This window comes from Pavona decussata, unplaced genomic scaffold, assembly GCF_977016875.1.
Source record: "Pavona decussata unplaced genomic scaffold, jaPavDecu1.1 SCAFFOLD_76, whole genome shotgun sequence".
NCBI classification, from domain to species: Eukaryota; Metazoa; Cnidaria; class Anthozoa; order Scleractinia; family Agariciidae; genus Pavona; species Pavona decussata.
The window spans coordinates 474,692-497,585 of NW_028145494.1; the positions used below are offsets into that span (position 1 = coordinate 474,692).

General features: G+C 39.1%; 2 protein-coding genes and 1 long non-coding RNA gene across 4 annotated transcripts; 1 reads left to right on the plus strand and 2 right to left on the minus strand.

Moving 5' to 3' along the window:
• Positions 1–765: 765 nt before the first annotated feature.
• On the minus strand, positions 766–3,022 carry LOC146476471 (uncharacterized). The gene is made up of 2 exons (XM_085114343.1): positions 2,199–3,022; positions 766–1,442 (listed from the first exon to the last, which is right to left on the minus strand). Exons 1-2 carry the CDS (start codon positions 2,563–2,565, stop codon positions 1,003–1,005), a joined length of 807 nt encoding a protein of 268 aa, XP_084970469.1. The 5' UTR covers positions 2,566–3,022; the 3' UTR covers positions 766–1,002.
• Positions 3,023–3,124: 102 nt separating this feature from the next.
• On the plus strand, positions 3,125–22,630 carry LOC146476472 (BRCA1-associated protein-like). The gene is made up of 20 exons (XM_085114346.1): positions 3,125–3,265; positions 4,525–4,713; positions 5,425–5,554; positions 6,118–6,228; positions 6,875–6,953; positions 7,393–7,455; positions 7,968–8,018; positions 8,600–8,665; positions 13,936–14,018; positions 15,937–16,012; positions 16,632–16,699; positions 16,951–17,021; positions 17,653–17,723; positions 18,613–18,651; positions 18,763–18,852; positions 20,001–20,114; positions 20,661–20,711; positions 21,134–21,229; positions 21,313–21,405; positions 21,882–22,630. Exons 1-20 carry the CDS (start codon positions 3,190–3,192, stop codon positions 21,960–21,962), a joined length of 1,698 nt encoding a protein of 565 aa, XP_084970472.1. The 5' UTR covers positions 3,125–3,189; the 3' UTR covers positions 21,963–22,630.
• Positions 10,680–13,884, minus strand: LOC146476473 (uncharacterized). Of its 2 annotated transcripts, XR_014865576.1 has the most exons (4): positions 13,720–13,884; positions 11,594–13,371; positions 11,439–11,505; positions 10,680–11,015 (listed from the first exon to the last, which is right to left on the minus strand). It is a non-coding gene; the product is annotated as an uncharacterized LOC146476473 (long non-coding RNA). The 2 variants fall into 2 exon arrangements; XR_014865578.1 differs by lacking the exon at positions 13,720–13,884 and having other exon boundaries at positions 11,603–11,824.
• Positions 22,631–22,894: the final 264 nt, after the last annotated feature.

Below are 22,894 nucleotides of genomic sequence, written 5' to 3' on the forward strand. Positions count from 1 at the left end.
ACTGCCTTGAAAGCTTGGGGTGGGATGGTGTTTATAATGAAACTGTGGCAGGAAGTGGGGATATTGAGAGTTGAGCAATACCGCATTTCCGAGAAACAATTAAATTGCCAAATACCGAAATATTGCGTCGAAAAAATGGAATTGAGTGGGTATAGTCCATTTTGCATAACTTGAAACAAAATTCATGTTCATTAACTTAATTTTCCCATCTTTTTCTATGGCCAGGCTTTTGTCTCAACCAAGATAGAGAGCTCTTGAATTATGAATGAAATGGGAATTCAGTAGCCTCCCACGTAGACGTTCTCAGGGGTTCGTCACGCGTTCCTGCCCCACGCGTGACGAACCCCTAAGAACGTCTGCGTGGGAGGCTAGGAATTCAGCGGCAAAATCCACAAAGTGGCTCTTTGCAGTTTTCGCACTGTTTCGAAGTCAAATTGGAACTTGGAGATGTTGGTTTTTGTGAAGGAAAGAAGATTGGTGAACAACCCTTGGAGCAGGGATGAGAACCGATAACAAATTCAACCCACATATGACATCTATATCATCTCTAGGATTGAACCTGTCCCACACAGTGGGAGGTGCATGCTCTCATCACTGCACCATCCCTGCAGTCTGCATAAAAGCAAGGGGGTTACTGGCCAGAAATTTTGAAAGTAGTTACTCCTAAAAGCAGTATACTACCAGAATTTACTTCCATGCGTATGGTCCTAACAGCAGTCATTTTATACATGACCACATGGGAGTTTCCTACAGGAAGAGACGGTACACATTAAACCAGTGGAATTTTGTTTACTTAATAAATATCTCCCTTTTAATGTAGGCTCAGAGTCAGGATATGGCTATGAAGGTTTTAGAGCTTAATCTGATTATGTTGGTAGATAATTGTAACTCGCAACTGGATGAACTATTACATGCCACAATTTCCTGTGCTGTGATGTGTGTCTCAATTTCAGTTCCAAGAGCAGATTTGGCTTAACTGTAAATAACATATTGTACCCATGTCTAGCTGGGACTATCATAGATGGTATTTATCTTAGATATCAAAAGATCTAATTTCTTTTCTATTTCATCCAGTCTCTTCTCTAAGCTTTCACTAAACTTCAAAAGATCTGTGGTGTTTGTTGTCACGGCAACTTTCTTCCTCCATTTTCTGAAGCCTGTCAAAGTGAAGGCAATTAAGACAGTAATTGCAGCTGGTATCGGTTTGCTGGAGACGAGAGAGCCTATCCACAAGCAAATTCCAACACAAAATGCTAATCTTCGTATGCACCAGACAGGGCCAAAAAACGCATGCACCAGGAACGTGCTTGACATGAGAAGAAAGAATTTGTTGTAGGACAGTCTGGAAATGCACACTAGCCCCATGATGATCCAGAAAAGAAATAGAATAAGGGACAAAAGTTTGTTCCTTGTTGTTCCAACGGGATCTGGCAGAGCTGCTCCTGCAAGAATTGAAAGAAACCTCCGTATGATACAGCACTGTTTGCAGATTTCACTACAGTAAAGGATAAAGACATCAGAACTGAGTAAGGAAGTCAGAATCAGGAGGAAAATTGAGCTCCTCACTATGATTGTCTTCTCCTTTACTGATTTGCAACTTATACCAATTAAATGTCGACTGAAGAATTAGGTAATCAATGGAGTAGATCCATGAGGTTGTAAAGGGGGTGGGGCTGTACATTGTGTCAAGGTTTTGTAAATGGGTATCTTTAGGTTACTTAAGTTATGTATCTCCCAACGTCAAGTCAGGGTGGGGTGGGGGGGGGGGAGGTTGGGCAGTTGTGGGGCACTTGTTGTATCCTTTCATCCCCACCTAGGCTGGGGGCTTTTGACTGTCAAATGACCAGTGTGGATCATTGAAAACCGGGAAATACTACACCCAAAATTTGGGTATTTAACAGAATTTGATGCAATTTTTTTCCAGGTAGGTGATTTCACATCTGCCTGGAGTCCTCACCCTGTGTTATGGCTTGTTTTGCACCTCCCCATCATTCACTTTAGGATGTGACTGCCTTTGAGTAGTTTCCCTGAGGAAGTTAAACAACCCTTAGACAGGTTGATGCTCCAAAATAATTAATAATTTATTATTTTTCATCAGCAGCAATTTTTGCAAGGGTCTTTAAAACTCTGCCAAAACATCAGATCACAGAACATAAACTAATAATTTATTCAACTATTAAACAACTGTTGATACTAACCATCTATACCAAGAACTTGCTGTAAAATCTCGTCAGTATAACCCATGCCATTGTTGTGGAGTGCAACCAGGCCATCTGCAATAACTTCAAACACACTTTTGACAGCTGGTTGTATCAAGCCATATAAATTTCCAACCAAGTCGAACAGAACTGTTATTCCTCCTTTTAAGTCTTCAAACAACCTTTCGGTGCAGTACTTGTGTATGATAATAACAATTTCCTCAATTAAACTTACTACTGAAGGCATCCAAGAACGAAGGATGTTGTGCAGTTGAACGAAGGCGTTTTGTAAGTTCGGAAAAAAAGAAGTAACGTTAAAGGCCGCGAAAATAAGAATGAACGAAAACACAATCTTTAACAGCGCCATTTTGTTCCAAAGTACTGCTGCTGTCCCGGGAGAAAAGTTTACTAGTAAATATTTGACAACAACGATATCGATCAGTGAAATTTAAAAGATATGTCACAGTCAGCGTATGATATTGCAAAGAAATGTAGCAAAAGGACTATATAATTCTGGCCTTGGTTTCCAGGTATGGTTTGACGGTTTGTCCGGCGTCCGGCGATTTGATTGATTTCTCAAAAAATTGAGTTTCCCGCGAAAACGTCGACTCTTACATGCAACAACTCTTTGGCAAAGCCCGCAAAGGTTTCTCTTCGGTTTCTGGACAAATCAACGTTTTTCTTATAGTGAGCTACCCGCAGTAAACTACGGCATGTTATGAACTTCTTGGCTCAACATCAACGTGTAAATGAGAATTTCCCGCAACTGCAGGTGGTGTCAACACTGGGGACAAATTGCGTTACATTTTGTTCTTGTTACTGGACATTTCGTGTAGTTTACACAACCTAGTAATCAAAGTCCGCTGATTATGACTTTCGAGGCTCACGTTTCTTAGAATGAATCGACAAAATGTAATCTTTTTAATTTAGTGCCTTTTTTTCAATTTCTTTCCTTGAAGTCACCTATGTGTTGTGCAGGAGCAAAGAATCAATGTCCATTTCCCTAGTGGTTCTCAGATTTGAGGTTGCTGACGATCTGCCTTTACCTCGAGGCTTAGATTATTGTGGTTAGTACAAAACTTAACTTATTTTCCTGGATATTTTTTTGTTTACATTTATATTTATTTTGTCCATGCAGGCCCTGATATACACGCCCCGAATTTATGCTAACTAGCGGCTCGAGTGCCATCAAAATGAATCACAGCTTGGTCATTTGAGACGATTTATAAGTATTAAGTGAATAAAACTGCTGAGGGGGGGGGGGGGGGTCCATCCTCTACCCCACCCTAAGACATATGGAAGGTCAGGCAATGACACTGGGAACACTGTGCCCCTCTCTTTACAAGGAGTGTGTGGGTTCTTTAACGTCTCATTTAAATTTCATAAGTCAAGGCCAACAGCTCAGTGTTGTCGTGTTATGATGTAGTCATCTGAACTGACGCAGATGTTGAGCATGCAGCCCACATGTTGTTATCAGTTATTTTAAAACCCTGGGGCAAAATTCATGAAGCCCTTCTAAGTTAAGATGTATCCTAAGTGTTGTTGCTGAGTAATAGTCTGTTGTTATTCAAGCAAAAGGCTTTTGTTAAGAGAAATCCATGAATCTGGGCCGTGATTTGCGGTCCAACCTGGATTTGATCCCACAGCCTTCTGCTCAGCGACCTGATTTACTTGTGCAATACAAGCTTCAATAAACATTCCCTGACAGCAGAGCGTTTTTTACTGGCAAGTCCTTTAGCATGCACAATGTCGTTCGCGTCTCTGGTATTTCGCATTGTTGGCTTATTGACGTCTGACTACATGGAATACTGGAGACGTGAACGACTTTGTGCATGCTAAAGGACTTACCAGAAAGAAACCTCTGCTAGCAGGGTACAATAAGCATAAACACAACTTAGCAGTTTACAAGAGTGTTTTAAGCACGAGCACAAAGTGACATATGGGATTTCCTCTTCTCCAAACTGTGCAAACCTCGAAGCCATTTGCAATAACGCACGATTTTCATAAGTTATCGCCAACACTGCACTTTCTGAATGTGGTGTCGTGACGTAAATGAAAATCACTTGATCGATTTTAACCAATGGGCGCTCGCGTATTTTGATAGAGAACTCAGATCATATATTAAATTTTTATAAACAAATATTCATGACATTCTGTAATACCCTGCTCCCACCATAGCTCCAGCAGGAATTCTGTTGTAAATTGCTGGCTACAATATTTATTCATGTGATGTTTGAGCCAAGTTCAGCCCAAAAATATTCCTTTGCTTGTGTTTTATCCTTTAGGGATGAATGTTCAGTTAAATTTCTTGTTATATATATTCCAGCCCCTGGGTTTATGATCGCAGATCAAAACATGTCTGAATCAGATACAACAAAAGAGGATGTAGAGACTACAGGTGAAGAGGAGAAGAATTCAGTGTCCAGTGATGCCTCTGAGGAAAAGATGAAAGTTCACAGAGGAGAAAGATATCTACATGATATTAAAGTGGACACAATGCAAAGAAGTAGTAGCGGTAAGAATTAGAATTAGGTTTAGGGTATTTAATTTAGTTTATTTAATTAATTATCATTAATTTTGTAAATATTACTTCAAAATGTGCATTAATTTGAAAATGGCATGTTGAATTTGTGCCACATAAATAAACATGTTATTACCATATATAATATGAAGCTGTGATGTGCTTTATGTTTCTGACTACTGCCTGACTGGTTTATTGGTTCATTGTTTGCCTAATGACAAAGCATGTTTATTATTTCACAAAATGGAGCGGTATATGAGCTCATAATGAATTGAGCTGGTTATGAGTTCATGATTAATGAGACAGAGTAGAATAATTATATTGAAAGGCTCTCAAAAGATACTTAACCGCAGAATCAAAAATTAATGCAGTTACCCATAGGTAAATAAGGGCTGCCAAGCAAGAGAAGAATGGATTGAAGTCAACTAGCTGTATGCATGCATTGCAATCAGAATCCCTAGCGCTTATGTTGCTGCATTGTGAGGAAAACAATAAATTATTATATTATTCAACTTTTTATGATTAATAATATTATAGTGGTTGCAGTAAACAATAAATAATATTTGTTTGTATTAAATTTGGCATGTCATATTGGGGTGCTTGTTTTCAAATCCAGTGAAACCCCTGTAACTGCCAATGGGAAACTCATAATTTTCTGTTATATGGTTTGCTCATACTTGGTTTATCTTTGTCAAGGCAAAGAAGATGTGAAAAATGCAGCTGTAAAAGAAGAGAAAGAGGAGAAGCACAGTGATCAGCAAGGGAGGATAGCATTCTTCTGTGGGAATCCTATGGTTGAGATCATCAAGGGTATTATACACATCTACAAGAACAAGTGAGTTCATGCAATCACATTTCTGATGTAGAAAGGAGATCAGGATAAACACAGTCATACAGTAAGCCACAGGGAACCCAATTTTTGGTGCGGGTGTGCGGCTCTCAAAACCCTGACCCTATTGCAGACCAAGCTATGTTTTTTTCCAGTACCCGTTTTCAGACCTGGCTTCTAAAAATTCATACCAATTTTAGACCTGGTTTCTAGAATCTGTGCCTGTTTTCAGACTTTCAGACCAAAATAGTTAAAATCTAAACCTTATTTCAGACCAAAACGGCTAAAAAAAACATACCCTTTGGGGAGGCACATACCGATTGTTAACTTATAGCTTGGTAGAATACTGGACCTCCAGTGCCGAATGCACCATTTACATGGTTTTTAATTAACAGCTGTTGTGGTTGGCATGACATGGCTTCAAGCAGTGTGTGAGAAAAGACTTCACTCTTGATGCTAATAATAGCTCTGAACCTTTAGTGCCAAATGTGTTTGTATGGCAGTTGCATTGATATTAATTATTAATTTCAGCTCAACTGATACTTTGTATCTTATTTATCCCTCACCAGCGAGATGACATCTTTAGCTAAGGGTGTTAAGCGGAGTGAGATGATCTGCATGTTAGCTGTACCAGCCAAGATGACCTGTATTGAGCTCATGCAGTTTGTAGCTCCTTCAGAGTGAGTTTATTTGCTCCATTGATTTGAGCTCTAAAGTGCACAGGGTGCAAGGCAGTTCACCAACTTGTGTATTGGCCAAAGAGATTAATGGAAGTAGGTGAAAATTGGATGGAGTGCTAGTCCATCGCAAGGCTATAACCCCCAGCAGTATGTTGCTGGTACCCATTTGTACATTGTACACCAGGGTAAAAGAGAAAATGTAGAATAAAGTTTCTTCTCAAAGGAAACAACATTGGCAAAGTCTCACCCTGCACCATTGAACCGTTGATCTTGCAACCAAAAGTCTAATAATTTGAAACTCTGATGTGCTCACTTTCTCCGCTGTGCCTCCATGCAGTTTTGTTTACCTAACAGTCAAATAGTAAATGGAAAACACCAAGTTCCACTTGGAAGCACTGAAAACAACAGTATCATATCATATTATATATATAATATTATTATTTCTTTTGAAATTTAGTGATAATTTGACACTTAATCTCATTCACCGGCTCAAAAATAAAACCTGCTATTCCAAAACACATTAACACAAGTAAAATATTACCTGGCCAATAACTCATGTAAAATTCTGATGCCAACATGTATGTTGCATGTTGAAAGTTCCTCAGCTGTTGGTTAGTTCTCCACTGAGATCCTCTTTTTTCTTCAGAGAATTCATTGAATGTGTGAAGATCATCAGAGACTCCACACCAAATCAGTACATGGTGCTTGTGAAGTTTAGGAATCAGGTAAGGATAGGAATCAATTCTCAAAACAATTTGAGATTTCACTTGTTAAGAACAGTTATTATTCTTAACAACTGGTGAAGAGTAGTAGGTGTCTTCATTGCTCAGTACAATAAAGTTCCCAATATAATCAAACGTAATGATCTGCCGAATAATTTTGGGAATTTGTCGTGGTATTATGCTCCACATGGAGTGAAAAATCCTGATAAGTTAAACGACCACCCACCAAAAGTAGCAACCCCCCCAAAATAGCAATACCAAGTTGATATTATTTTGTTGATTAATAAGTGAAGTCCAAAAGGTAATGACCTACTAAAAGCAACACCCCCTCAAAGTAAGTGATCTTGCTAGTAATGTACAGTATATTGTTGTTTTTTCCTCAAGATATCACAGGTGTTTTTGCCAAACAGTATAACAGGGTCTTTTTTGTGTTTTATTAAAGGAACTGGCAGATGAGTTCTACAACACATTTAATGGTCAGCCATACAATCTGATAGAAGATGAGGTAAAAAAATAATCCAACTGAGGAGGCCAATAGCGTGGCCTAGTGGTTAGGGTGTCAGAATGTAATCTGGAGGTTCCAGGTTCGAGTCCCTCTTGCCGCTTGTTGAAGCTGTTCAATACAGCCCCGAGTTCAAATCCTCTGGTTATGTTTAATTTACATAATTTATTTGTTCTGCATTATTTCAATGGAGTGGTTGTAAACTAGATTGGGTAGCCAAGTGACGTTCTCCACTATGAACAAACCATCTACATTTACATGTACAGTACATGTAGATGGATGCATGGCATATTTTTTGAGTACAGCCACCTCCCATTACTCCTGGCTGCTAGGGGCATTCATGTGAGAGCATCTTGTGTTTGAGTTCATACTGACGATAAACCTCTAAGTCTTAAAGCACTTCCTTGCATGATTGGCCTTAGATGACATGTGTCATTTCTCTAGGTGACAGATTGATTTAATTAATAGTCTGGTTATAATAATTGTTAAAATGATAGTCGTTTTTGCAACTTCAGGTGTGTCACCTCGTCTATGTTGCCAAGGTGGAAACCATGAAATTATCAGAGGTAATAGTTTTGAAAAACAGTTTGATGCATCCAAACATACTGTATTTTGTCGATAATCTAAAATAAGGACTAACTTATGCGTTTCTTAATTGATGGAAAAGGTTACAGTAGCAGATTAACATGATACGTGATAAGGTCTGATAACGTAAAAGAGATTTTCATCTTTTGAAGTTTTTCAATTTTATTTATTCATTCTTGTTTTCATTATGGCTGCTTGAATAAAGCTGATTGACAAACTAACAGAGCTAAATTAGGATTAAAAAGACATCTGTCTATTTAAATTTGCTGTCCGATTTGGTAAAATAATGCAAATATTCTGCTCCATCTTGGCAGGTCATTAGACATTCAAAAGTAAAACTACGACATTTCTATGCGAAAATAAAGGTAGTTATCGTTGATCAGCTGCAAACAAAGATACAATAATTTCGTTGTCGTAACGGTCAAACTCATCGGATATGATTTAAAGCCAACAGTATTAAATTGGTGGAAACGATGGGATCTTCTTTCTTGGTGAGTACGTCATAAAGCTTCATAAGAAATATAATAATAAAAGTAAATATTAATATATTTCTTCTCTGAAGGGCGCCAGTCTTCCTTGTGTTGGCTTAACTGAACTTCCAAAGTGTCCGGTGTGTTTGGAGCGCATGGTAAGTCTTCTTAATGTTCACAGACTTTCAGAATATTGACTTTTTTGCGCTCAACCTTCTGTTTCCATAGCCAGAGCTCGCTTGGGTCGTGTCATATTTGTGGTTCTGTCTTTTGAATCTGTCCTTATGACCGTCAAAATGAAAGTTATATTTATTATGTTGTCCTCAGTGGATCTAACTTTCATCTAATCCTTAAGCGTCAACTCTCGAATATTCAGATGAAAGGTAAAAGCAGTTCTTTCCTTTGTTGTTGTTTAGTTTTGATGTATAAGGCGTTGGATTCGAACTTTTGAGTCTGTGATATAATTCACTTGTGAAACTGTGCAGTGTATCACCATTCATATGTTGAAGCTTCAGATCAGTTTTTTAGCTTTTTTGCTTTTCATTATCTCGTAAACCGCTGTTTGGATATTTACGACTTTTGATCTTGGGTTTTCCTTTAGTGAAAGAGATTAATAAATGAATTTACCAAGATCGTTGAGTACGGATGTATGTCGCTTTTCTTGCCGCCTGGCTCGAGATTTCAGGAAGGCACTTACTGTGCACAACAGGGAATAAACAAGGAAATGGCGGCGCGATAAGTGAGAAACAAATTGCAGAAAAAATGGAAATAGGACATATTTTGTAAAATTTTACCATTTTATAACAACCGAAGATCCTTGAACGGGGAGTCACTAAAATTGTATGGCGATCAACATCACAGCTCTGTAGCCGTTTAACACGAATATAGACTGATGTGTGTGTTTTTGGAAGTCTTTTATTCATGTTAACTCGATTGGTGAGGTGATCTGTAACGCTAACAAGTTGCTTTTTCAAGTTTCAGACTTCTACTTGAAATTGATTTGGAATCGAGGCGAGTTTTACCCCAGACAACACATATTCGCTCTTTCAATTCCTTCGCGTTTTCAGACAGGATATTGTGAAATATTTATTCTATTGTTCAAAAAGTAAAGTAAATGTCAGTTGGTGCTAAGTGATTTTTTTTTTCATTTTTGTCTATCATTCATTACAAATGAAACGTTTGTTTCTAGCAGGTCTTGTCGTAAAGTTCGCTCGACTTTGACTTTTGCGCTGATCGATATAACATCGTTTCATTTCATACACGTCTTTAGTTGGAAAAAATATAATGACAGTATCCGCAATAATAAAAACACAGTTTTATGTTTTCGTTAAGCGCCGTTTAAAGGCATTTCTCTTTTTTTTTTCGGCTCTTTTTAGTCGGGCTTGTTTACAGTTAGGAAAATTTATACTGAATTTCGACCTTCTTCTGAATTGTGGTGCACGCGTTGTTAAATAAAATCCCGCGTTTTGTCTAGTTGTGGCAAAAAGGCTGCATTTGCTTACTATTGAGTCCTTTTCATTCACTGAACCGAGCTTATTCTGGAAGCATGCAGAGGTCCATTTCAGTCACTGTGATTACGTACTGACCGCTTTACCGGATGGAGAACTTCGCCAAAACGTTCACAGAAGAGGAAATTAAGACATGGCTTGGAAGCAAGGAGCAATTCTTCACCGGCAACCGTCGAAAGAATATCAAGTAAGAATAGTACTTGAGTCCGAGCTTGCTTTAATATTTGCAACTGAGCTGGAGTTGAAGCCCGGTAAAAATAAGGAATCTTAAAGTGATCTTGTGGTCTATAGTATAAAGACGGGCGCAAGTTCGGCCAAAACAAAGAGGTAAAGTGGAAAATCGTGTGATACATAAATGCAGAAAATAACTGGAAGTGTCATCTGAATGGACGATGATCAAAGAGATGGAACAAAACTGTCACATGATGGACGAAACGAAAGTAAAAATAGCGTAGAAAGATAAAAGAGGTTTTCATCAGATATATTTTTTACAAGATTGATTTGCGTGAACATTTTCCCTTCAGATAAAGTGGAACCCGGCTCTACAATTTCGACAACTAGTTCTAGTTTTGTCCTTTAAATAATTCATAGGCTTACACTGAAATTCCCACATCTTAATTGCCGGATAGTGTCTTACAAAGTGGATGAGAACATTATCTACTCCTTAAACAATCAGCCTCAATATATTTTAATTTCATTCGATCATTCTTTCTTTTACAAGCTCCTGTGATTGAACACGCTAACGGGCTTACTGAAAACTGTTCGATTAAAACTGCGGCGGGAATTTCCATGAAAATTTGGGAAGAAATTACAAATTCTTTAAAGGAAGCGATAAGGCTATACCATTCAAACTACTATCCCTGACCAAAAGTTATGGTCCTATCTTCAAAAAACGAGTAGCCAGATAGACACCCTGTGTTGCTCGGCATTTTTATCTTCTCCAGCATTAAAAATGCTGCAGGCAAATCTCCTGGTTCTTTGGATACTCTTGATGACGGACCTAAGAAAACGAAAAGAATGAAATAAGACAATGAGTGTGCAAGAAACCCAAACGTTATTCATCTTTAATGGTGAGGCTCTTGCCACTTTTATTCCTGTTACAAAAAGTTGCGTATGTAAGGACAAGTCCTACGACGATTAAGAGCTTAGGACCACTCACTAGTTAAGGTTAATAAGAATTATATTACCATATGAAGGTAAATTAAGATCATCCGCGTGAGTAGGCAACGGTTGAGTGACGTTTGTTCTAAGTTAGTAAACCAGCTTTCCAGAGTGAGTCGTTGATAATAATTTCTACTTTAGATAACGCACTTGGAAGAGCCCCAGTCGATTCTGTGGTTTGTTTGTAAATTTGGATGTGTGGCTACAAGGAATTTTCTTTCCTGACTTTTTTCTCAGCTTTTAATAACTATTTACAACTTACCTTTGGACTTAGTTGTTTTCGATTCCTCTTCCACCGTTTTGGGTGAGATTTCGTCTTGGAGCACAATCTGGGCAAACAGCAATAAAAAGGAACAAGATATGAAAAAAAAAAAACCTAAAATAAAAAGAAATTCGCCTGAGTAGTTTTCGATTCACAGCCTGTACCTCTTCTTTTGCAGCAGACATTCTTGCACAACGATATGGTGCGAACTTCTCGCCTGATTGTTTGAAAAATAGATACTTAGAAAAATATCGATGCACGCACTTTCGAGGTTAAAACGCTTGTGGCAACATTAGTCCTATGTTCGTGTTTTGTGTTATTAGTCTTGTGATATGTGCATGACAACATGGGACATTTTTGATGTTGCCCGCCTACTAAATAGACAGGTTTGAAAGCAGAGTACTCGTTTAAAGCAGGCCAGAAAATTCATAACTCGGACTTTCGAGAAAAAACGATTATGTAAGTTTCTAAAATTGTATGTTAGTTGCGTGATGGCATTGGGTGACATCACATAGAGCGGTGGGTGTGATCACGCAGCTTGCACGTTGTTCAAAGCGCACACTATCATAAAGAACGAGACAAGTCATACTTTCCAGCTGCCTTAGCACAAGTTCGAGTCATGTTCCGTTTTTTTGTTTTCGTCTTCCTTTTGCTTCGTTTATGTGTTGATCAAAGGGTGGGATTGTGATTCTTGCTTTCAAAATAATGTGCTAACTGATGTTCGAAGCATTTGTAAACATAAACGAGATATTATTATCGTCAACGCGATCGCGAGAATTCGTTGTTGGTAGCAAATTAACCCCAGTCTCACTCATTCTCGTCTTTTATGATTTTCCTGAAAGGGTTTGTCCAATGTTGTTGGTGACTAAAGCTTCAGTCACTATGCCTTGTGAAACCCACGTGTTAGGAAAATTAAAAGTTTCCATGGCCGTCTACATTTTGGCCGCGAAGGGTACAGAATCTATTCTATGTTTTCCTGTTATCCTCCCCACATTCAACACACAAACAGCAAAATATCTAAAAATATGGGAATCCTTTTCAAACTACGCCATTCCTTACCTATAAACACTCTCAAACAGATATATTACTCACTTATTTTGCCCTACCTCCATTACGGTATTATGAGTTGGGGAAACACCTACCCAAGCAGATTAACCAAAGTTCAAACAAAACAAAATAAATCAGTATACACGCTGCATATTTTTTTAGCCATAATAGTGCTCTTTACTTCAAGCTACTAGACATACTCAACATAGACAACATTTTTAGACTTAAAATCTCCCTGCTGGCCCACAAAATCTCACAAAATGAAGCCAATAACCCTGAAGTATTTCAAAAAGTACCTCATATCACTCACATAATACCAGGTATGCCTCAAATCTTACGTTTTATGTACCAATTGTAAGATAAAATTATGGCAAACACGCATTTGAGTTTGCTCAGCGTAACCAAAATCTGGGAAGAGACTCCTACTAACATAGAAGCTCTTAGCTACTTCCAGTTCAAAAAACAATATAAAAGAATTCTGCTAATCTCTCAAGGGTAATATAACTATGTATAAAAATGACAGGTCCATATGATCGTCCATAGTTGCCATGGTACCAAGCACACACTATTATTGGTATTTCCATTTATAATACAGCAGTTGTTAGCTCGAAAGCTAAGCTCTCCTGACGACCGTACGCTTCTACCAGAGCCATTGACTTCTTTCTTTTCTCCTTTTATTTGTTAAATTTTATTCCTATTTTCTTATATACAAGGTAAATACTATATCCAATTGTAAATAAACTGAAACTGAAAGCTTGAGTCAGGCAAAAAAAATTACATCGATCATCACCGTCCGTTTTCTCAGTCGTAGAATTGGGATCTCTGCTTCGGAGGGTTGTTGCATATCATTGGCCAAGTACCATGTCTATAATACTTTTTACAATAACTGTCCAAATTCTCGCGCGCTGATTGGCTCGTAGCTATTGTCTATAAGAGTACAGACAATAAAAATGACGTCAGATGTAACGCTCGCGCTTTCTCAACGAAAAAAATAGTCAATTCCGCTCGTACTTTTTCCATGTTATTGTAAAAAACAAATCGACGGCAGTTTTCCATGGTCTATACTCTTATAGACCATAAAATGACGCCATAAAATGTCCAAAACTTGGCAGTGAAACCAGTCGCCTGCGGCTCGTGGTTCCACTTGAGTTTTGAACATTTTTTGACGTCATTTTATGGTCTATAAGAGTATAGACCATAGAAAGCTGCCGTCGATTTGTTAAATCTACAATACTGTGTAATCAGCAAAAAACATTTTACTTATCGGGCCCAGTAAGTTCCCGGGACTTTCGAGAAACGGGTCCCTGCTCTGAGGGTTTTTCACAGGTTCTCCGGTTTCCTCCTTCCACAAAAACCGACATAAACATCTTCACTAGTAAACACGAGAAAGGTTCGTTGCACCTGCAGGTTTGTCCAAAAGCGTCCTCTTTTCTTGTCTGTTTATTTACAGGATGAATCAGTAGAGGGTGTTCTAACCATTCTCTGCAATCACTCGTTTCACGGAAGCTGTTTGTCAAAGTGGTCAGATACAACGTAAGTGCTAAAATGGAAAATTTTACTCAATGAAGTTTAAATTAAAACAAAAAAGAACGCTTGATAAATTCCCTTAGGCCCGGTTCATACGTCGAACTTTACATGAGCCGAACCTAATCATTTGGTTCGGCGCATGTAAAGATCGACGTATGAATCAGTTAGGATCGACAGATTTGTATTTGGGTCGACCCGCCGTTCCATTCGACTGCGCCAGTCGAATAGAACGGCAAAAGTTCGACTTCGATTCAGACGTCGAACTTTTCATGTGCCGAACCAAATGCATACGTTACGTATAAATTATATAAATTATATCTATCCCAGAGGTCTGTGCTTTCCATCGACTTGGCATGTGCGCAAAGGACTTCATTCTGAACAAGATGGCGGGAAAAGAGGAATTTGCTTGTTCTTCTTGTTTCGAAACAACTGAATATACTTGTCTGAGATGCGAAAGATTAAAAAAAAAAAAAAAGAATATATTCTTGAAGTGCACACGCACTTCAAACCGACAGAAACTTTCCAATACAGGCTATATCAAAGGCGAAACGTCAAGACTTCTCAGAACAAAATCTTCAAAAACAACATTTAAAGAAAACATTACTCTATTCAAACAGAGATTACGTATCAGAGGTTACCTCGATAACCTTATAAATAAAACTCTTTCAGAAGTCAACCTCCGCGAAAGAATGTCGGCACTACAAAACAAACTCAAAACCCGTTTGTTATGGAATATCGCCCTTCTGCGCCTAACCTAAAACAATTCAGATGAGTAAATACAGGAGCCATAATCAGGGATAGAGACCGTAAGCGTTGGGTCCACACGTCCCCACGAGTTGTACCAAAAAAATTATTTTTAGAAAAAATTGCCCCCCCCCCCCCCCCGCTTCTCACGTCATAAACCTGCGTGAATACACGCAAATTTGCGTGGGACTACTACCTTATAGGTGACACGGAAAGCAGCTGAGAAAAGATTCACTTAAGATAAAAAAGTCCTTACCTGTCTGAGTACATGTCCGTAGAGTGTAAGCTTTTTTTCGTTCATGCAACAGTAGCAACGCACGCAGCGCCACCGTTTTGGCGCCTTTTTGACTTTACTGTGAGAGTCATGTGATCAATACGCCGCTTATTCCAACTTTTCCCGTCTTCGTTCAATTGTTAGCTTTTCTTTGTGAGAGTCTAATTCCTTAAATGTGGGCACTGAGGAGATATTCCCTGGCAGAATTTTAAAATTTGGACGCCATTTTGAACGAGTAGAAAAACAATTTCAATTTCTCCACGCGCGATCATAGCCGTTTACACGAGTGCGCGCACGCGCGTATGCGCAATTTTTTTTTTTCTAAAAACAGATTTTTTGGTACAATACATGGGGAAAAGCCCACAAGTCAAAATGGCATCTCGTTACGGTCTCCATCCCTGATTATGGCTTCTGGTAAATGACACTTGATAGAAAATCAGCCTCTGCTACGGGAGATCTACAAAGACCCTTCCTTACTTTCGTACAGAAAAGGGAGATCTTTGAAAGACGTACTCGTAAGAGCAAATTAGCTTTGAAGGTCATATTCTTCCTATCTCGACCAGTAGGAGCCGTGTTTGGCCTGTCTTTATTATTTTACCAAACAAGCTCTTCCATGTCAGAATTCATCTTTCCCGCCATTTTGAATCTTGTTGAGTAAAAACAACAGCCGCTGACCGCGAAAATCTACTTTTTCACTCTAGCTTTAATTAAGTTCGACTTTAGTTAGGTTCGACGTCTGAATCAACTGCCGAACTTAATTATTTGGGTCGACCTTAATAGGTATTAGGTTCGGCTCATGTAAAGTTCGACGTATGAACCGGGCCTTATTTTCCAGTTCAACAACAATAGTTAAAAGTGAGCCCTCATCATGTAGTAAAGATTCCATCGGTTGTTTTTCTTCTCTAGTTGTCCAGTCTGTAGATACTGTCAAACTCCACAGCCCGTAGACGGAAATAAGTGCTTTGAATGCGACTCGAGCGAGGTACGGCTTTTTAATAGTTTGAGCTATTTAATAAAACACAATAATCGACGAAAGAGCCAATCAGATTCGTGGGTTCACTACAGACCGCAGCAATTTGTGCTGTACATAGCGGATTCTAACGTACTACCTTAAAATCAAAAGCGAAGAATTCGCCTGGGCAATCGCAGACGACGCAGAAACCATGGAAATCAACCAATCAGGACTCGGAGTTATGCGATGGGTGCCAAGAGCGGCAAAACTCAAAGGACTGAAATCCGAGTGACAGCATTCAACCTCGTTCCCAAGAGAAGAGACCCTGGGAACGAGGCTGGTTATTCGACCCGTGGTTGGTTCGAGTTTTGATGAACTAGCGAACTGGGCCCAGTTGTTCAAAGCCCGATTAAGCGGGTTAATGTGAAGTTTGATTCCAGTTTAATTACTAATCAATAGAGACTTTTGCTATTCAGTTTTGACGTAAACTTTTCTTTACCTTTAGTTTAAAATCAGCATTGAAAAAGATTGTTAACGAGAGAGATGAAAACCTCTGTTAACCTTTAATCGGGGATTAGCGTTAATCGAGTTTCGAACAACCGGGCCCTGGCTTATAATAGTTCAGTTCTCTGGTTTTCTTTCTATTCAGAGCCTTTGGATTTGTCTCATTTGTGGCCATATTGGATGTGGTAGATATCTGAGATCTCACGCCAAGAGGTTAGTCAGAAATGTTTCAATTTGAGTCCACGGTTGTTATTGATTCCTTGATACTTATCTCAGTGTCAAAGTGTCTTTCTTTATCCCACTCGGCCAGATTGTGGGGTTAAACAACCAAAAGTTTAAATCATCCACAAAAGGCAAACTAATTTTGTTGAAGTCACAGCTGTTGTTAATCATTTATAAAAGGCAAACTAATTTTGTTGAAGTCACAGCTGTTGAAAGGTTCTAATAGAGTTTTCGAATTACAGGCATTTCCAAGAGACGCAACATACATATTCTCTAGAGTTAGGGACACAGCGAGTGTGGGATTATACTGGAGGTACGTTATACTGTTGATACGCATTTGCAGCGAGCAGGAAAGGACTTTAGGCTAGATGCCATATACGGTCACGCTGCATCAGTCACGCTATGGTCACGCTACATCAGTCACGCTACGGTCATGCTACATCAGTCTAAGTCACACACCTGATGTAATGCTATACGTTACACTAAGTGACCGTATTTGTCACAGTTTTTTATGCTCTTAGAAAGGGTTTCGGGGAGGAGGTGGTGGGGGGCACTTGTTCTAAAAAAACCAAGCGATGATTGAATGCAAAGACAAATTCGTTAAATTAAGTTCCCTTGAAAAGGGCACCGTGTTGCAATTGTCCTGGTTGGCGAATCATGATTAAGGGTGTATTCGATTGGTCGTATTCCGAAATAAGAATAAATGAAATGATTGCTAAAACTCCGTTGTAAGAGGTGTCTGAAGTTACCGGAATATAGAGAGGCTCTCAAATATTGCATGCAAGCGCAAGTATGAAGGTACTTTTTTTCAAATTCACCTGAAAACGACAAATCTGGAGGCTTTTCCGTTCATTGTTACAACGAAATACGGTCAATGGAACGCGACATTTTCATGATTGAGACTCTAATCGTGAATGACAATGGATCGCTCGGTTTATCCACAGACAACTTTGTTCATCGTCTGATCCAGAATAAGACGGACGGCAAACTGGTGGAGTATGGCTCAGGACAAGAGGTAAGAAACAATGGTGAGAACAATGGTACCCTAAAAGCTACAAAAGAGGGAATAAGTTAAGGCATACTGTAAATTGCACGCCATTTCACTGTAATTACAACCACTCACTGCCTTTGCTGAATTAAGATATGGGAGGCGAGATTTTGCAAAGATACAGGGGCGTAAGACAAAGAAAGAGAAGGTAGGACGCGTAGCCGAAGGGGTCGTGGGTGGATAAAAAACCTTCTGAAATCCCAGAACGGCGTAACTTGGCGAGAAAGACCAAAGAGCAGGAATAGTTTGCTTAAATGGGCAGATGAAGTCCCACGAGAAAAAGGTGGCATTGACTTTAAAACACCGAGGCGTTACAAACATGCCAGCGTTGCGCGCAGGCTAGATTCGTGGTTATTTAGACAGTGAGAATAGTGTTTATGTCTTGCATGATTATTGTCACTGGCAGTGAAAGGGCCCGAAAGCGTGTCTTAAGACGGTACTGCCTATTGCTACTGCGCGTGCGTTCTGCGGTCTCGGAATTGTCCGAGAAACTTGGTTTTGTCAAGGACGGTGCCTACTAAAACAAAGGTGTTTTGCGCGATGTATGACTATGTGGGAAAAGTAGATCTTAGCAAACGTTGCTGGAATTTAAAAAGAAAATCAGGGGTAACCACGCATTTTTCATAGTTGTCATACATTGTTTTGTATTTAAAGCCACACCCAATTTTCTTTTTGTATTCCCATAACCGTAGATAAGATCTGCTTTTCCCGCATAGTCATAAATCGCACAAAAATACCTCTGTATTAGGAGCCACCCTTTTTAATTCTGGATCAAAATGACGTAGACATTTCCCTGGTTCTAAGGCTGGCCTCTTAATTTTTGAAATATTTTTATATCTCCCACTCATTGGTTCAGGTTATGGATGAAGAAAAAATGGATTCTCTAACGCTGGAGGTATTTTGTTTGTTTGCTGTAGCCCTTGAAATTTGTAAGCCTGAGTTTCGTTGTATTTTGTTGTATTCAGATCTTCTGCTAACAGCTTTTTTTTGTCATTTTTCTTCGAAGTACACATACCTACTTACAAGTCAACTGGAAAACCAAAGGCTTTATTTCCAGGAAAAAATTACACAAATCGAAAAAGATGCTGCTGATCAGGCAAGTACTAACACAAGAAGTCCATAAATGCTTCTCTGTATAAAAAATCTCAGTATGACATTGGAATTGCACGCGTTTTCTAAATTTTATTACATTCCGTTTGACTTCCTCCGCAAAACAACAATCTGAAGTGACTAAATTTGGGTTTTGAAGAGAACGAGACTCCACGAAGCTGAAGCTTTTTTTTCTTTCTCTGCTTGAATGCTGTTCCTGCGCGTACAAATTCAGTTCCTGGATAGTTTGGCGATATTGTACACGTTGAATGACTTGGAATAATTACAAAGTACGTGTATAATGTCATGAAAGGTATTCGTCACTGTGGTTTGAATTGATGGTCAAATTAATCGTTTGTCTCTCAATTGTGTAGCAGAGGTGCTGCTCGCGACGTTTCGACCGCTATACTGCTGGTCTTCATCAAGCGATGGTGTTGACTGCCTGTGTATCAGTAGCACCGTGCTTGATGGTGATTCGTGTATTTCGATCCTCGCTTTAGTTGTTAGCGATTGGAAAATTTCGATCCTCGTTCAGACTACACGCTGTTCTGGAATTCAATTCATCATCCATGTTGATGTTGTCAGGGTGAAGTCTTTTATTGATGGCCTCTGTAACCCTGCGGGTGCACTAGTGTTGGTGGCGATCAATAAACTTACCCTTGTCCCAGGGTGGATAGTGTCCAGTCTTCGTAGCATGACCTAAAACTGCTAAAGTCTGAATTCGAGCAAAGGCTCCGCCTCGAGATCCAAACGCTTACCCTTTTATATACCATTTTTGACAGAAAAGGTAACCTTACCCTTCATATATCTTTCAGAGAAAATGGTACACTTTCACATACCTACAGTAGAAAACTGCATATCTTTTCGGTTGGTCTGTTCGAGATATTTTGAAAGGCATTTTCAAATACCTCAATGACAGTTTTCTCAACCCTTTTCTGTACTTCGGCTCGTGAAATCCCTACCCTTTTATATATATACCTCCAGTCTGAAAAAGGTACCCTTTCGGGCGGAACCATCGTGGTTGCCGAAGTTCCCTTATGGCTGGACTACGATACAACAAAACTTCGTTTGTAAAAAGCAGTGTATAGGCTCTCCTCGATCAAACAGTTTGCTGTTAATTTACTCCCGAATGTACTCGCTCCGATACTATTTTAGGTGAGTTCTATGGAAGAGCGGACGAAGAAAACACTGCAAGAATGTAAAAAGTTGGAAGTGAAACTTTCCGAAACTGAGAAAGAGAAGAAAAACCTCGACAAAAAATACACGCAGGTATTGCAGGATAATATAAAATAAATACTGGAATTTTTGCAAAATATCGAGAAAGAATAACAGCAGCACAGGAACGTACTACTCATTAATTTATTTAAGATGTTTCATGCGATTGTAAATGTGACTCTCAAATTGCCTTTATAAACAACTAACGATTTTCGTTGGCAATATTTCGTTTTTTATTTGTTTATTTATTTATTTATTTATTTATCTATTTATTTATTTTTGGCTGTTGAAATAGCCGTTAGCTGACAAGGGCGAGTTGTTATCTCGCTTACAATTGCCGCAAAACTCACACGAAAATCGCATAAAATCTCCTATGTAAACGTCCCTTTAGGTTTAATCACGTAATCTAAAGTTAGAACTACCTTGCACAGGACAATGAACAGTACCTACTTTTGTTGTTTTATATTTTTGTTTGTTTTGATTTTATCCAGTAACTCATAAGCTACAGATCCACCTTGTACAGCACGATAGAACCCGCTTTAGACTGCAGTTGCGCGTGCGCGATGGCCAGGCTGATAAATTTTGTTTTGTTTTGATTAGGTTGTGACCAAAGTTGGGAAACTTGCCAGTGATCTTAAAGACGAAAAAGAGGTGTGTAAACTTCTCAGTTGATTGACGGGTTCATCACTTCAGTTTCAAAACAGCTCCAGCTTGTTTCATTTGTGTTTCACAGAAACAAGCAACACACCAATTTCAATTACCTTACTGTGTAATAAGGTACTTTTATTGATTAATTAAGGGGGGGAGGGGCAGATAAAGTATTGGATAACAAGTTTTGTCGCTGGGTTTAATTGTTCACTGACTTTCAGAAAATATTTAAATATCGTGGAGACTGTACAAGCCGGTGTTTCAGAATACGGTACTTTTATTTTTCTTCAAGATTTCAATATTATATTTCAAGGATTGGTCACCTAATGTCATTTGATTCTTTTTGAACTTACCAGTAATGAATGCCAGTGTCGGACTACTTATGCTGTATGCCTCTATATTAAGTTGTTTTATTTGTTTTTCAGTTAAACAGGTGTTTACTTGAAAATCAAAAACTATGGCAGGAAAAGTTGAAACAAACTGAAGAAAAATTGCAATTACTAGAGACCACAAAGAAAGAGGTAACTTTTCCCTGAACTCATTTTCAACAGTGTGTAGAGTTCCACTCAGTGAGATACCCAATGAGTCTTTGATTTTTCCTTAGGAAATAAGCGACCTTCAAGAACAACTGGCAGATCTCATGCGTCATTTGGAGACACAGCAAGCGATAGCGAGCGTCCCTGATGAAACGAGACAGGTGAACTTGCTCTGTTTTGAATGTGTTCTTCCAGTGTATCCTTGTTTGAGTGATTGTTGCAAAATATTGTAACGATTTTTTTCTTTTGTACAACCCGATATAGAACAAGTATTTTGAACTATAGTCTCCTGTGCAGCCGTTATTAGGGTCGTCACGCAACACTTTCCCCCACTATGGTCGTCACGCAGCTTCCCCCACCAACACTGTTCGTTAGTGGGGAGATGCGTTGCGTGACGACCCTAATAACGGCTGCGAAGTAGGGCAGTGTTCAAAAGGCGTAAAGTGAACTTTTTTAGTTATTGCATCGTACTGAAGTAAGGTGTAAGGTACCGCCGAGTCTTTCACTCATTTGTATCTCAGTTTTGAAGTTGTCTCTAATAGTTTTTAACAGGGTTTTTAAATAGATTATCAAACCCTTTCCTTTGTTCCACTCTTGCACGCAATATTGATGCGTTAACATTTTTGTTCTTTTACAGGAGCTGCAAGACGGTCAAATAATTGTGGGTGAAGGATCAGCTGCGACACCCCAAACGAGAAAAACTCGACGAAAGAAATAACATAAACGAAGACAAATTTTGAGATATTTATAAGTAGAATGCTCAACAAACGTCGAGTATGTCTGCTTCGCTTTTCGTGAACCCGACCGTTACCGGAGACATTTTAACTCAGTAGGGCGCTGTGAACTTGGCCCAGGACTGAATTGGAGCAGGTTTTCTTCGAGTAAAACTCGTGGCAAGACACATTACTGCCTTTTAGTTTTGCTGAGCAGAAATGCCAATATCAGTAGCTGAAATCTCTCCTTCAGTGCGAGTTCACTTCGAGCAGAGATCGCTGGGAAAAGTGCAAGATGAATTTCTGCTGAAATGCAGTCGCCAGGACTAAATCTTAAATTGGTTTATAAACCTCGACCCTACGCTGTACAAGCTGGTTCCATCTTTTGAGTTTCTGACAGAAATCTGCACGTCACCATTAAAACGAAAACTACCATGTGGTAGCTCTATGAGATGCTGTTTGTTTCTCGATGTTATAAAATTAAATTTGGGTTGAACTGAATATTTCCTCGAAAGTAATGTTTTAAGAAATATGTCAGTCACAATGATATACACGATGGTCGAAATGAGCAATGGCAAGACAGTTGATTGTTGTCGTCCGGATAAGCAAGAAGTTATTTACATGATAGGACAATTGTAAAACAAAAATGTATAATAAAAGAATTGACTTGAAAGTTTTGTTGGCTAGGCTGCACCATTCTCCACAGGAACCCTAATTTTATAACCCAGTGGAGCCTAGGCGGATTTTTCAACGAGTCGCTGTGGTTTGTTGCGATTATTTTGGTAACTGGTTGTGGACGAGCTCGGAGTGTCATAAGTGCCGTTCGACACTGGCAATTTTAAGCGCTATTTCAACTCGGCCGCGTAGAATACCGGTGATTTGCGCTGCCATTTCACGGTGATTTCATGTCGATAAGACAACGCATGCGATGTCGTCT

Excerpts from the sequence above, each read along its gene's own strand:
- LOC146476472 (XM_085114346.1), top strand. The coding sequence starts at position 3,190 with ATGTCCATTTCCCTAGTGGTTCTCAGATTTGAGGTTGCTGACGATCTG. Across the intron at positions 8,019-8,599 it reads AAACCATGAAATTATCAGAG|GGCGCCAGTCTTCCTTGTGT; the intron begins GTAATAGTTTTG and ends TCTTCTCTGAAG. Across the intron at positions 21,406-21,881 it reads TCCCTGATGAAACGAGACAG|GAGCTGCAAGACGGTCAAAT; the intron begins GTGAACTTGCTC and ends GTTCTTTTACAG.
- LOC146476471 (XM_085114343.1), bottom strand. The coding sequence starts at position 2,565 with ATGGCGCTGTTAAAGATTGTGTTTTCGTTCATTCTTATTTTCGCGGCC. Across the intron at positions 1,443-2,198 it reads GCAAGTTCTTGGTATAGATG|GAGCAGCTCTGCCAGATCCC; the intron begins GTTAGTATCAAC and ends CAATTCTTGCAG.